The sequence below is a fragment of the Wasmannia auropunctata genome, unplaced genomic scaffold (assembly GCF_000956235.1).
Source record: "Wasmannia auropunctata unplaced genomic scaffold, wasmannia.A_1.0 LD336046.1, whole genome shotgun sequence".
Classification (NCBI taxonomy): domain Eukaryota; kingdom Metazoa; phylum Arthropoda; class Insecta; order Hymenoptera; family Formicidae; genus Wasmannia; species Wasmannia auropunctata.
In genome coordinates this window covers 965191-980903 of record NW_012026844.1, presented here as the reverse complement: position 1 = coordinate 980903, position 15713 = coordinate 965191, and the positions used below count along the sequence as shown (strand labels likewise).

The 15713-nt window shown below is 37.6% G+C and overlaps 1 protein-coding gene across 2 annotated transcripts in view; it reads right to left on the bottom strand.

The window, feature by feature from the left end:
- Positions 1–15713, bottom strand: part of LOC105451745 — a 29496-nt gene that overhangs the window by 6646 nt on the left and 7137 nt on the right. Inside the window, exons 2-4 of one of the 2 annotated variants that reach the window (XM_011692391.1) lie at positions 7597–7701; positions 7292–7405; positions 5230–5426 (exon numbers count right to left, since the gene is read on the bottom strand). In XM_011692391.1, the coding sequence (XP_011690693.1) occupies positions 5230–5426; positions 7292–7343 (249 nt within the window). In that variant the 5' untranslated portion in view covers positions 7344–7405; positions 7597–7701. The remainder of the gene's footprint in view (positions 1–5229; positions 5427–7291; positions 7406–7596; positions 7702–15713) is intronic. The other variant, XM_011692392.1, reaches the window with a different exon arrangement.

Sequence of the window (15713 nt, the reverse complement as noted above, 5' to 3'; positions counted from 1 at the left end):
ATTACGGAATTATTACGTGACATTTATCACAGCACGACCGAACAAAATGTGAAGAAATTGTTGTTCGGCGCCCTTTGTTATTTTTTTATGTTAACAATATACATCATCATTTTTTTTATGTTAACGATATATTTCATCATTCTCTTCAGCAGATATATCGTACCGTACACTCTTAATCATGTATCGCCAAAAATTGGAGGTACACGAAATCTTTAATCTATTGTTTTGTCATTTGATCAAGGACTTTCCAAAAACTGGCAGTATATTTTTACCATTGAGTGTATGTCGTATTTATAAATACGACATACATGCGCAAAATATTGTACCTCGTATTATATACACATACGCAAAATTTTGTACCTCGTATGTCTTATATACATGAGGTACAAACTCGGAGCCTTGTACTTCCAAATAAAATATATCGCGAATTCAGATGCAGTACCTCCAATTGTATCGCCAAATTTATTATTACCTCGTACATTCCGTACCTCGTGCTAATGTACCGCGAAAAATACCTCTTTTTGGTGTGTAACTCGAAATGTCATTTCCATGTTCAAAAAAAAAAATACCTCGAATTTGGAGGTACTACAGGCAATACATGATTAAGAGTGTGTACTGCTACAGCCACTGACGGGAAAATGCTCCAGCGAAATTAATTCGTTCGTACGATCGAAAGTCGCTGCAAGCTCCCTTCGACGTCTTATTCCCCGCAGCTTCCTCATCAATCATGAAAATTGCACGAGACAGCGATATCGCTTAACCCGGGCTGCATCGGATTACGGATCTGCGGAGCGCGCGTGTACACACATCGGGAACAAGATAGGATAATATCTCCCAAACGAAAGTGCGTGTAATATCTACGTGTAATATTACAGCGCGCGACAATGTTCTTTAAGTCTCTGATGGAACGGCGCAAATACATAAAGCGTACCGCTCGCGTGCTCAGAATGACAAATTGCAGGTTTCGTGCGCAGACGTGTGCAGATCGGCATATACCGCCTTCATTATACAGATGCTGTCCTGAATATTGCATGTAATATCATGACGTTATTCGCGAGCATTAGCATAATCGTCGCGTCTCGTACAGATTCGAGTCCTCGACGTAATGAAGTGTTGTTACAACGTTGTCACAACGGATTTAACGTCAGGATCCGGAGACTTTAAGATGTATATATCGATCAGTAATATATTATATTTTAGCGTACAAATATAAATGTATCGACCTCACGAAAGCCAGAAACGTAAATTATCAATTCTTAATAATTCAAAGATTTATGAATATACAGACGCGCGAATATGTAGATCCAAAATCTCCGCCAGATTTATGGATGTATTCTGAAGTCTACTTGATCAGTGGGAAGATATTCGTTTGCACAGAGTTGGAATATGCATGATAGGAAGTCGGCGGCGGTGTTAATATGCCAGACGCTGTGTGCGCGCGGCCAAAACTTAACCCTCTAGAGGCTCTAGAGCCTCTAACCGCAAGTTGTAATCCCCCGGAAGCTCACCGAGTACTCACTCGGACAATTTAGAGAACAATAGTAAATCCATCCGTATATCCGATATTGGACGATTGATCCTCCCTTCAGGAGGTTGTTAAATCGAATATTTGGAAGATCCCTCGCGAGACTCATTTCGAGCAGGTATATCCAAAATCCCACAGACTAAACTATATAGATAACTTCAGTAAACTCGTCCCAAGATCCGGCATTCGACGATTCCGAGTGCCACTTTTAACGACGTCGGGAAGTTCCACCAATCAAGACATTCAAAATGATGGTTTGCGAGCCGAGACGGTTGAACTGAGTCACGCGAAGTATTTCGAGAGAAGTTTTCGTTTAGTTTCATTAAGGGAACCCTCATTAATCGGTCCGTTGCGCGTCACCGACCAACGACTGTTGTTACTGGCCTTCAATTTTCCTCACGTCACGTCGGAGATACAAGTTTAATTTATATCGTCGCTCACCGATTAATGGCGTCGCAAATTATAGCTCCGCAGTCAGACGTCGCTTATTGTCCGTCATGTTTCATGCCGTCGCGTCGTCGTTGCGGCATTAATATTTGGATTCAGCCGTGCGTATCCATAAATTAAAAATAGTTTCGTGCCAATTTCCCCCGGATACCGTCCGCGCACAGACCGCGGTGCGCAATTTTAAGATACGCGATTTGTCGGACTCGATAGAATCGGGGCCGACGTGTTTCTGACGTAGTAAACGCCAATGCAATCGAACGTTTCCGCGATTGAATTACCATGGACGCGGAAATACATATTGGCGAACGGGTGATTCCTATATCTGAAAGTAATTACTCGAGGCTCACCGACGCGGAACGTACGCTCGTGTGTAACGTCCCGTATGCACATATACCTTGTCCTAACACTGTATACGTGCAACGGCAAAAATCTTCCGTTATAACAAAAACATTTAATATACCTGCAATATATCATGTTCAAACAAAAACCCGGGATTATTTTGCCGCTTTTATACGCCAGCGCGATTAATTGACGTGATAAAAAATACAATGTCAATATCGGAAAGCAAAATTTTACACGGAATAAATGGTCGGACGGCTCTACATAGAGAGCGAGTTCGTAAAAACCCGGGCCAGTATGCAGCGCGACGTGATGATCGGGCTTCTGCGAACTCTGTTGTTGAGCACCCATTTCGGACGTTTTCCCATTCGCGTCGTGATTTGTATTCCTTTGTACCGGTAAATCCAATACCGATATATGCGATTGACATCGCGAAATATTCGGCACATCCTATACGAGCCGATAAAGGTCGATTCCAGACGCGGGGCGTTATTCGCTCGAAAAATTTTTTTCTAATTGTAATCCGCACCGCATAAATAACAAAACGCGCACATCAATAGAGCAACATCGCAAAAAAAATTTATCACGCAAATACGTTACATTTATATCCGTTACCTAAAAATCTCTCTCCATAGAATTATAAGCTTAATTCTTTAATATAAATGAAAGATAATCCGCGCGATGAATTCTCTTCAATCTAGATTTTATTTATGCATTTTTATTACGAAATAAGCAAATATATTTTATCAAATAACAGATTGTGTATAGATTTTTGCTTCTAAAACCAGATTCAGAAATCAAGACGTAATTAAGGCGGTCCGATCTGAAATTTATGTACTACCCGCCGAACGTGGGAATATCGATAATGGATATCGTGGATTAAGCTGCACAACGCGGCAATCGGTCTGCGAGATTCAAGTAATCCCAGTGTGCTCCGATATATTAAATGATAAATTGTTTCATGTTCTCGCGTACTTCTTCGTTGTATAATGAAATCATGAAGTATACATGGTCATCTGGAGCGAGACCGGTTACGGAACATCTGTTATCCGCGCCCGACCGCGATGAGAAGCCGCCCGTTCCAGCAGGGAAACCATTCGAGAGTCAATTTATAACAAACACGCAGCAGTAAATCCTCTCATTCATTTTGCATTCTTCTATAAATGATAAATAAGCCGATATAAATGCTTTTGGCAATTTAATGGGTGCTACAAGATTTAGGAACTGCTAAAGCGCGCGTTTGGAATAGAGAATGAATGGAGATATCGACGATTTCACTTACTAGACATGACTCTTTTGACTCAGGGCCGCCGAGCGAGCGTCTTTATGCAAAAGTTTATTTAACGCCCCTCCAAAAGAAGCTAACATTATTGAGGAGTAAAAGATGAGATTTTAAAATTAATACCAATTTTTTTAAACTCATTTTTTAAAACCTATAATTAATATTTCTACGCTTTACATGTTGTTTTTGCGCGACAGAGGGTGCTTTCCATTTAGTGACACAGGTCGAAACAAGCGTCATTCTGTCTTTTTTTTAACATTTAGTGACATCAAAGACAGAATGACTTATATCAACTTATATCGATTTATGTCGCTAAATGGAAAGCACCCAGAATTTGTTACGTTGTTCTGCGACACATTTGATTCGATTCCTAAAAATAGCACAATCCGAAGGTGAAGCTGAATTACCATAAGGGTTCGGTGAAAGATATGAGTGAATTTATGATCGTGATATAGAGAATCCAGATGTGGAAGCAAGAAGGTTTACGTCTACGTGACCCGCGTAGCGTATGAAAAATACGCTATTTCTCGCGTAGGCTCGCGCCCGGTAACGTCATGCCCAAGTTATTGCTTGCTTATGCCATAATATACGAGACATTGCATACGCGTGTATTTATTAGATTGTAAACTTTGTTGAAGAAGAGATAAAATATTTCGCGCTTAAAAAATTGAATAAAATCTACGGCGTTTTTTTCTGAAGCAAACGTTATTAAAACGTTTGTTGGAGTTGGCCTGAAACTTTTCTCTTTTTAACAATACGTTTTGGAACACTGGAACCTGGAACCTTTCTTTTGTAACAATACGTTTTGGAACACTTAGTATACATGGTGTGTTTAACTATTCCAGTGTACTCAGCAGGGTAGGTTTACGGTGGTTATTACGCCGGTCTCACGAGTTTGCAAATCTCCTTTAACGGCGGTTTAACATACAGAGTTTGCCCTCCAGCGATGTTCTATAGCTCCATAATGCTAGCCGTTATTTTGGTAATTAAATGGAAAATAATCAGAATCTCGGCGCCGCTACACGAATATATATTGGGATATTTAATTTCTATCCAGCTAACTGCGGTGTTTGTGTACAGGCAGTATATGCGTTACCTAATTTACGTGCCGCGAAGAAACTTCGCAAATTATTCAATTTAATTAAATACAAACATTGACGATACGTTGCACAGAATTATAATAAATTCACAAAATTTAAGGGAAAATATCAATCGTATAAATAATCCTGAAATTTTTAGCTAAAGCGAATTTAATTTCCGTTAATTAGTATCTCTTAAATTTCACCGAGTAATGTGTGTACAATTAATGCCTTAAATAATTAGAATCCGAATTGTTATCTAAATGGAAACCGTTAATTGGCTCTTATCCGATTACCCATTAATCGCAAGATATATCGTTAACATCTCTAGAAACATGTACAGATACACAACAGCTCGGCGTCACGTAGAATATATATAGTTTGACATGTACAGGGAGCCGGTTCGTGCCACACATTTACGCAGATTATGTGCATTACGGTAATCCGGCGATGCAATTCGACGTGTGTTCCAACAACTGTATAGACATTGTGTGCTATCCATGCGGAATAAGAGAGCTCACGCAGAGAGGAGAGCTCGGTGCACAAAACGCACTTACCTGGAGTGGGTTTGGGTCGATTATGGTGCAGCTTTGCCGGTGTTGTTGCTGAAATTTCGGCTGGTACGGCTCGAGCATGCGGATCTTGCCCCATCGATTGAAAAACAGAGCGATGGCAGCCACCCACAGGACCAGGACAAGAACGACGATAAGGACCTCCTCGGCTCGCACAACTACCGCGCCCGTTCCTGGAATCCCTGATTAAATCCGCTCTCGTATTTCTTACCGACAAAGCGACTTACGAAAAAAGATATACAAAACTAGAGAACGAAGGAAGTTACAAGTTCGCGTGAAAGATTAGCGTTTAAAGAGGTAGGGTGGGTTGCTATTAATATAGATTAAAATTAAGTATTAAAATTAATGAGTTAAAGCAACGATCGCACGATAATGTGACCTAATTTCTCCGTGTGCATCCTTTGATCTACGAGCTAACTGCGCGAACGTGTCTGGCTAACTGCAGGAGAGAAAATAAACTGAGGAAATATCGCTCAAGGGTACAATTCGATGTTCAGTCATACGTAAACCTTTGTTGGCCGTCGTACAATGCCGTCTAACGATGTTTCATAGCACGTACGTATGGCAAACGATCGAACTGATAAATTGATATCCCACCGTCCTACGCGGGTCGACCGGGGGAGTCCGAAGAGAGAACTTCACCTCGTGGGTTATCATGTAGAAAATCAGAAGGAGAAAAAGGACTAGACAGATTCCATTATACACAATGCCTGCATACTCGTTTCTGGCATTCGTGCTGCACGTAAAATATATGTAGTTCGAGACGACGTTCTATATCGTAATTTATATCTATACTTGAAATCTCCTACCTTTGTGTTCCCGAGCCACAAGATTTTTCATGCATTTTCAAAATTAAATATTTAAGAAATTGAAATTTAATTTAAATAACTATGTAAAAACGCAATATAAATTTTCTGCTAGTCCTTCTTTCCTGTATAGCATGTTAGACTGCGTCGCAGGTGGCTTATCACGAATTTTATCACGAATACGCCAAATTTAAGTGAAATTTTACTGTTCACGTTTTCATTTCTAGAAAAAAAAAATTATGCGATCGATTTTCTGTCACCAACAACTTTCCGTAAAATCTTTAGAATGTCGTCAAGAGCATAAAAACTATAAACATTAAACCAGTTTACAGTTTTACATAAAATAAAGTGAAACGGCTATGAAACGTGCCTAAACTGTATCGGATTAACGAAAATGCTGTTAGTGGAAATCTGGGTATCGGAAAGTTTGCTCGTTTTGCACGTTTCACAACACGTTTTTATATATACATATACATCAATTATTTATTCGATTAATAGCGTAACGCGCTACGTCTACGTTCACCGTGGAGGCGTCACTTCGTCGCGTTCGTATAGATTTCGTGGAGATACCGTGGGATATGAAAGTGATCCTCCTTGAATAACGTTTCGTTGATTGATGAAGGTAAAATTGAATCGACTTACGAAGTGAAAGTTCGAAAGATTGCAGATAAACATTGGAAAACACAGTTACCTCACGGATCATTTCTTTCCACTTTTGTCACGACAAAAGAACAGGGGAGAATTGCGTAAAAAATTCACAAAATACGAATACAAGTATTCAAGAATCTCGGATCGTTCCTTCGAAATTCCTTCAAATTGAAACATCAATCAATGTTTCAAAGATCTTATCATACTTTTAGTTTGATGTTTCGCAGAGTTATATTATCTTTCTGTTATTCAAAGTATAGCGATACCGATAAGATTAAAACTCGTGCCAAAACTTCATTAAATTCGAAGAGAACGATCATACAGTGAATATAATTTCGATGTTTTCTCAAAAATCCAAATAAGCTAATTTTTTTCCAGTAATAACGTGAAAGAAGAAACATCGAGACGATTTCGGAAATTGCCATCACTTCTTATTACGTTCTTCAAGGGAGGAGAAAGAAAAAAGATGACGTTAAAAAAATGTTTTTATATCTTTCTTAACAAGAAGACAGAGAAATATCGTCAGGAACATGATCAGAAATATATACAAGGGTTACAACACCCCTGGGACTATATGAAATTATTAGACTCACCGTTGGGAAATGTCGAATTGAGTTCGGTGGTGGCTTCCAGTTCCGATGACATGGAACCGACGATGACAGCGTCCGGTGCTTCCTGGAGCACCACCTCGATCTTTGTCACGTCACCTGTAAACGAATGTCTAGGAGTTTTAACTCGTCTCGTTTATCATCGGACTGTCATCGTTAAATACCAATTGCAATGGTAATTAAAACTTTTTAATTAAATTTTTATTGTTTTAATCGTTTTAACGTCGCTGTCTTCTTTTATATACATATTTAATATATATATATATATATATATATATACGTGAACATACCGCTTCCATCGGCGTCGCGACGTTTGCTCGGCGTAATCGTGACATGCCGATGTCTTTTGGGTCGATCGCTTCCCTCCACAATGAGATATTCTCTTCTGTGACGGCCTTTAATTTAAAATGGATTTGTTTATATGAAAAAAATGTTACATTTAATTAAAATTTAATTAAAATTAAATTAAAATATATCTTCTTCTTATCCAATTTGATCTTAAAATCTGTTTCTGTAAAACAATTTACAATTTGTGTCAGAATCCAGAATAAATATCTTTTTATAATTTTATGTGTCACGTAATATAAAAAGCATTTAACAATTGAAAATACGGATATATAAAATATTGCATTAAAGAAAAGAGAAAAATATTTAAAATTATAAAATTCTATCCTAAAATCTGACGCGAGTTATAGATCTTATCTAAAGAAGAATCTATTTAACTGCAAAATAACTTCTTTCACTTCAATACCTTCAGAAAATATTGATTTCTAAAGATTTGGAGGCACAGTGTAATAAAAGATTCTCTTAGACCCATGTATGTATCTGCTATGTGAATCGATTTACATGAAAAATGTCGCATTGCGTTTGCGAGGCAAAAATGAGAAACAGGACGGGGTGCATCTCGTAGAATGCAGAAAAAAGAGAATGCCAGTGGTGCTGAAAATGTGCCTCCCCGTGCTCGCGCATCGCTCGCCCTCATGTATTATTCAAAGACCGCGCTTGGCTACGTTTGATATATCGGTTAGGTATCTCTCTGGTTCTTCGTATTTTCATCGCGAGCGGGGAAGGGCTTCGTCGCGTTGTGATGGCGCAACGATGACATTCGTTTGCGCTATCACGTGTACAGTTTCGACATTTTGGTTTAGCGCGTCGTGCTAAATCTTCCGGCATTCCCCCCCTCCCCTCCCCCACCGATAAAGCGACTTCAAAATCCGCCCTTGTTTATCTTCTTCTCAGCATAAATCACGCATCTCCGTACGCTTGTTAAGCTCCCTAACTAACGCGCGATTAAACGCGATTGAGAGATCATCGATCGCGTACGCCCGTCGCCGCGTCCTCCTCGACCCTGAAATTATCGCGATCGGTCACGCGTAAGCTTCGTGAATATTTTTCAAGCGTATACGGTTTTAATAATGAAAAAGCGAATCTATCGATCGCTACCGTGGCACCGTAAATAATGTACGCGGCTAATATAACTCGCGTACTATGATACGTCTATTAGGGGAATTGCCGTAAGAAGGACTTGCGATCGACGGCCGCGCGGGGATCAAATCGTATTATAGTCGCGTCGTATCACGAATTATGATCGCTGAAATAAGTTCGTCGAGATAGAATCGAAGAGTTTGCCCCGACTTTGTGGTGGGGAGACCGGAAATAAAAGTAACATTTTGAATTTAAAGTCTTACAACAGTTAAATTATAATATTTACATTTTAAAAACCTATATCTTTAGATAGAATTTATTTAAATACAAAATTTTCTTGTGTTCAATCTTGTAATGTAACTAGGAAAAAAGTTATTACTGTTTAAACACTATGAGGAATACTATGTTACAACTGTCCTCAGCCCCAGGGACGGTTGTAACAGTAGAGGAGGACGATTGTATTATATTATATAATTTATAGGTAAACACTTAGCTATTTATTAAGTTTCATGCAATACAATTATTTATAATCATATATGTCAATATTATATGGATATAATACTATATTTAATATGTCAATATTATATGGACCAATAAGGAACTAACAAACCAATGTCGGTTTGTCTAATGATTTTTGTCTCACAGCCACATACATAGGTATACCTATTATAGTTTTAAAAATATTTACGATGTTACAACTGTACCCTGTTACTTTTGTCCCCGGTCTCCCCTACAACTTTACGCGAAGATCGCAACGGCCGGCAGCCACTTGCAGGAGAAAAAAATGTTCGACAAATCCTAAAGTCTCATATTTCAGACGGGGGACTCGGCTTACTGCTAAAAGCCCGGTCGACGGTGGACAACAAGGGGTGAAAAAGTTGTGTCGACAAATGCGGGGATGCGCGCGAAAAGCACACGAGTAATTACTCGTGCATCTAGGATTTCCTCCTTCTCTCCTCCCTCTCTCTCTCTCTCTTTCTTGTGTTTTATTCTCCCGCAGACGACGGCGGCCAGTGGCGGAAGGAGAGATAATCGCAACGCTTAAACGAAGCGCGAGATTTAATGGAGCCGCAAAGTAGCCCTTTTTGTCTCCTACGCAAAAAAATTTATACGACCTTGGAGAGATAAAGTACACGCGCAATAAAAAAAACCCGGGAGATCAACGCGCATACGTTTATCTTTACACTACGCTATGCGTAAAATTCTGCAGTGCGTTTGTTACATGCCATTTTATTCCTGTAACGCGACGTTATTTCCAGGCCACAATTATGATGTAATTTTCATTCGCCTATACTCAAGAATGTTACTTCTGTTGACTGAAAATAACCGGCGCTATTAGATAAATTTTATTATGCGCTGAAACCGCCTCGATTCCATTATGTAAAGTCGGCCGACATGACGTGAGTCGGTTATATAACATATAATGAGCAACATATAATAAGCAACACCGGCAAAGAGGAACGGTATACACGAAGATGATTCATTTTGTTTCGAAACAAAGCTGTCTTTGTTATTTTCTAATCGACATGTTGACTAATTAATTCGTATGCGAATAAAATGAACGCTGCTATTGTCCGCATAAAAATGATTGTAATAGTTGATTATAAATTTTCATTATTACGAAATTAATTTGGTGCACTTCGCATAAATCGACTTTCATCTGCTTTGGTAGTGTTATTATTACTTCGAGCTTTTTTAAAAGATATATACATACAAATAACTATCTCGAGGAATTCTCATTTCGTTATTGTTGTAGCTTTTAGCATGAACAGCACTGCACATTGGAATGCTTCAAGAAGCCCTATAATCGTAGAACGTAAAATTCGAGAATGTAAACATCTTGTAGCAAAAGAATGCTTTCAAGAGTGTTTCTATTTTATAAAACATAAATAACAACACATAAATTTATAAATGCAAAACAATGATCTTTTTATTGACATTAAATGAGAGAATGCGACATTTCGCGGAGAAATTTAGATCTTAAGGAATGATAGTTGTAGATCACTATATTAAGAGCTTTTTTCGATCTCTGACCTATAAGGTTTATCATAAAAGAACTAAGATAATTTGTAAGATTTACAATCCTTACATTTATTCGCGTCATTTTTTAGAATAAAAATCGTTACGTATAATACAATAAATAGTCCTACACAAAAAATAGCGACAGTTATAATAAATACTCTTGTGTTTTAATATATTAAAATATATATTTTAACATATTAGAGTATAAATGATATATATATATATGGATATATAATATATTAATATTTTAAATATTAATATAATATATTAATATTTAGTTAATATTTATTTAATATATTTGAATTGATTAAATTATTATTAATTAAATTAATTTAAATATTGACGCTTGTATAAAATTTCTGTATGAAATTGTGTATTATTACATATTTTAATAATTAAAAAAGTGTTGACCCACATACACTAAAGCTTTCTTCTTTTCTAAATGAGCACCATTTCTCTACATTTATAACAGTTTTTCAGCTCTTCGTCACGACAATTCTAAGAAATTGCAACTTTCATCTCTCAGACGTTTTCTTGGGTATCATGAAAAAAGGCTGAAGAGCGCGACGATCACTAGAACTGAGGAGATTCTACGTACCGACTGCAAGCCTTAGCTACTGCAACGGAACACGCGCAATAAAACGTTACACGCAATAAAGCACCGCATAAAACCTGCATTAAGCTGCTGCTATCCCTTAATCGGCAGGAATTTTTTTCGCAAGAAACGGATGCTTCATTCCAAGGATAAGATAACCCCGTTGAACAACAGAGCTTAGAAAGAATTGTATGTTTTTAATACAACGTTATTGTGAATTTTCTTCTATCCGAAAATCCACTAAGCTTATACAGTTGACCCCATTAAAAAAAGAAATAATAAAAATCGCTTTTCAAAGTGAAAAATTTTACACAGCTGTCAAAATATATTTTGTTATTTTTTTCAGGTTTTATATTTAAAAAAAATACATCTATAAAAATATTTCTATTTTCTTTATAAGTAAAATTGAAATTAAATTAAAAATGATATATTTAAAATATTCATCCACATATATGTACGTTTGATATTTATTAATCTCGCAATTTCATAATCTCGACCGGTGCACTCCGTTCAGATTAATTGAATTGAAAGTCAATGAAAAGCTGTGACTCGATTATATAGCTTCATTCACGTTTAGCAGTTGACAATGGAGACTAATATAACAATATTCGTTCGGCGAAATGCAGCGCTTTAATGTGGGAATTTGTGAGAGTAAATCGAGCGAAAGTTCCAGCGAAGCCGGCGCGATAAGTCGGCAAGGAAGTAGAGGAAACAAATATCGAAGGTCTAATAGGGTGCGGCGCGCATTCCAGGGTTTAGCACAAAGTTTGCCGGCACACAGCATGCCTCGGTCACAGGCACGATGAATGGCGTCTTGCGGTAAAGTACAAACATTGTTCCGACCCATGGGGAACATACAGCTGTCCAGTAACTCTTACAACTTTGCAGTGTGCGGAAATAATAATATGCAATTTTCAAACAAATTGACCCATCCTAAATCATTCAAAACTGGAATGCGAAATTAATCATACAGAAGTTGATCACACAGTACAATAATTTTCAAAAATTAAAAGTCCATTATTCTTTTAATGTTCTTAAATAAGATCTAAAATAAAGTCGAGATTTTATTTGGATCGTTTGTGCGCATTTTTTATATCCGTAATAATTTCTATTTTAGTTTTACTTATTACAAATGTAGGATGAATAAGAGATGATTGATGTTAAAAGGATATTTTCTCGTGTTCACGTTATAATTAAACACATAATAACAGTTATTCCAGTTAAATAACGTTGAAAGGGAACTGTATAGTTATATGCAAAACTAAAGTTTTGCGAGCGCCGAGCAAAACGGAATTGCTCCGAGTTTTCCAACAGTGATGTAATATACGATATAAAGTTATTATTACAACGAAGCGCACTGCACAATGCGTTTTATATTACGACCATTTGTCCTTTTGTGATAATAATTTGTTGAATAACAGCCTCGTATCAATTTTGTTCACTTGTAAATTTTGCCTTTTGTTAAATAACAGTTATGTATAAATTTCGTTCGCTTGTAAATTTTGTCTTCCCGCAATAGAGATGTAAAAACTGAAAGGATATATGGAGAACGTAGATATAGGAGATATGGAGAAGGTACCTAGTTTTCAAGAGCACAGATAGTTTGTGAAGAAAATGCTGTTCGAGAAAAAGGAGAACTTTAAAAGTGCGATATATACGATTGCATTTCCGCAAATATCTGTGCAAGCGTGCGCCATTTCCCAACGGTACTCATTTATCAAGTTGTCCACAAAGGATTCTTTCCCGCGGCTCTGCAAGAGCGTATCTATAATTGTAAATCTATCACACGGTATTTTTACGTAATACGCAATAACATGTATGTGATATATCCGATGTTAAATGAAATTGATTACATTGTGTGCCGTCATTCTTTGGCAACAATGCCCAGGGCGAAACATATCTACGTTCAGAAAAACAATGGATGTCACTCTTCAATTTAAAGACTGCTAGAAAACTTTATTATCCGTGCTTTATTTACGTTTTAGAAGATTTTGATTTTATTTTGGGCGTCATATTGAATGGTTAATTATTGATTAAAACTCAAAGAAAAGCGCTCATTTGATTTCACTTTCGGCATTTTCCGAAAAGTCACGTTGAACAAATAAATCCAGTAAAGTTTATCAATCTTTAAATTAATATAATTTATTTTATTTACTTTAATTTATATAATAGTTCTATAAACACGTACTATTTCATGCGAATTTTATGTGATTCCGGTCTTCATTTCCGAGAAACGTGATACGAAACCTTCTCTCAGATAAAAATCGCAAGGAGAATGCGCGTTGAACCATATCGCGATTACGTTACCGTTATATCCACCGTTGGTTTGTTTACGAATAGAACGGAAAGAGATAGCGAGGGATGGTCCGAGAAACTGACGTCCTTCTTTTCAATTTCAAGAGGGAAGCCACGCAGGAAATAGCTGTTTCGAATGGCCGCGAAGAAGAAGGAGATTTGCAGGAAACATTTGGATGAAACGGCGCTTATATGATATACGTACACATATAATTCGTCCCCTATCATTCGGCTGGCCAACGGAAAAATCCACGAAAACTAAAAGCGTGATCGCAGTCCTTCGACGGAAGTGCCTCTTCGCAACGCCTCCGATATCTCGTAACACGTTTTCGCGCGAGAATGATTTCATCTCGGACTACTCCAATTCGATTTACCGGCAAAATATCACCAAAGACATTACGTTGTTGCAAGAGATAGATTTTTCTGTCTTCTTCTATCCATAATCTGTGAGATTCTTTAACTGCACACACACATACACACACATTACTGTCAAAAGAATATATGAAAGAAGTTTTCAAGAGCAGCACGTGTTATTTGTAAAGAAAATATCACTTAACAAGAGTAAATAAATTTCAACAATATTGTCGCATTATTGTGACAATATTGAAAAAGAAAATTGACACTAAAGTAACAATATTGGAAAAAATCTCGTGCTTTTAACAAGAAATATTTATAACGAAATAACACCATTAAGGTAAAAAGAACTAAAAACTTTCAAGATAAAAAGAACTATAACAAATGAGATCTAACACGTATATATATTGTTACATTAACTCTGTAATGTATATATAGCTTCTCAACCTTTGCATGAAAATGGACATTGAAATTCCGTCGCCTTGAAGGAAACATCAATATTTGCATCAACTCCATTCTCGCTTTTCAGACTCACGATCCTGTGTGCGCCGACGAGTCTTACGTTTTACGTAGTCTGACATTTTCTATAACATTTGGATTGCAGAATGTTTTGCTTCCTTTACATTTCTCTAGATTTCTCTCGTATTTGTGAGCCATACGCATACTGTTTGTGCCAAAATCACGTTACTGAGCTACAAAATTGGCTGCCCTCGTCAAAAGCTAACGAAAATACGGAGGAAATACTCGACGAGCCTGCTTTATCGGATGATCTTCGAGGTATACCGTCAGCAGCATCGTCGAAAGAGATCGATATTGCCGAAGCTGCGACAAAATTGCGGAACCTCGCCTAGATGCAAATCTTTCAATTGCCCATTCGGTAGCACTTTTGCATAATTAATCAGCCGGATCGATTTCGCGGCGTGAGAGGCGCGATCGGACGTATTCAATATCGAATCTTTGTCGATCAAAAGGAAAATCCGTGAATGTGTCATGAATCCGTTCTACACAATCGCAAGATTTTACACGGATTTTCTTATAGACATCTAACATTTATGGCTATAAATAAAAATAGGGTTTTTATTTAAAAATCGATGCAACCTATTGAGAACTCATATTACGGAGCGGAACTCTCTTATACGACTTCGATAAATGTGCAATATAGCGAACGATTAATGGATATCCGGCATCAGCGAAGCGCAAAAAGTTACGGGTATCCACCATCAGGGGAAGAATTACGCTGTGTTTAAGGCGGGTAGCTTTTTTTATTGAAGGCTGACAGGCAAAGAAGACGAAGAAAATCGCGGTAGACAGTAATTGATGGAAACGGATTACGGTTGGGTTATTCTGAATTTTTCTTTTTTGGTTCTTACGAGACTAGACTGCATTCGCCCTTACAGATTCCCTCTTAATGATGACAACGGAAAAGGGCTTACTTGAAAAAAAAAGACAACGATCTTACGGCACTAAATACCTGTAATTAAATTAACATTAACCGAATACGGCAATAATTAATCCAAGTCTCCTTGTACATTTGTGTGTTCGTAATTAAATCATTTTAATCAAAGCCCGCGCGATAAGTCGTCGGCGAATGTGCCAAGGGAGAATCGATGCCACGAAATCTACCGCCGATGTGGAATTTATGGGATCTCGCAAGTTAATCCACGCTCTCCGTGCCGGGAGATAACGAACATGAAGATAACTAGATTCAGTCGAAGA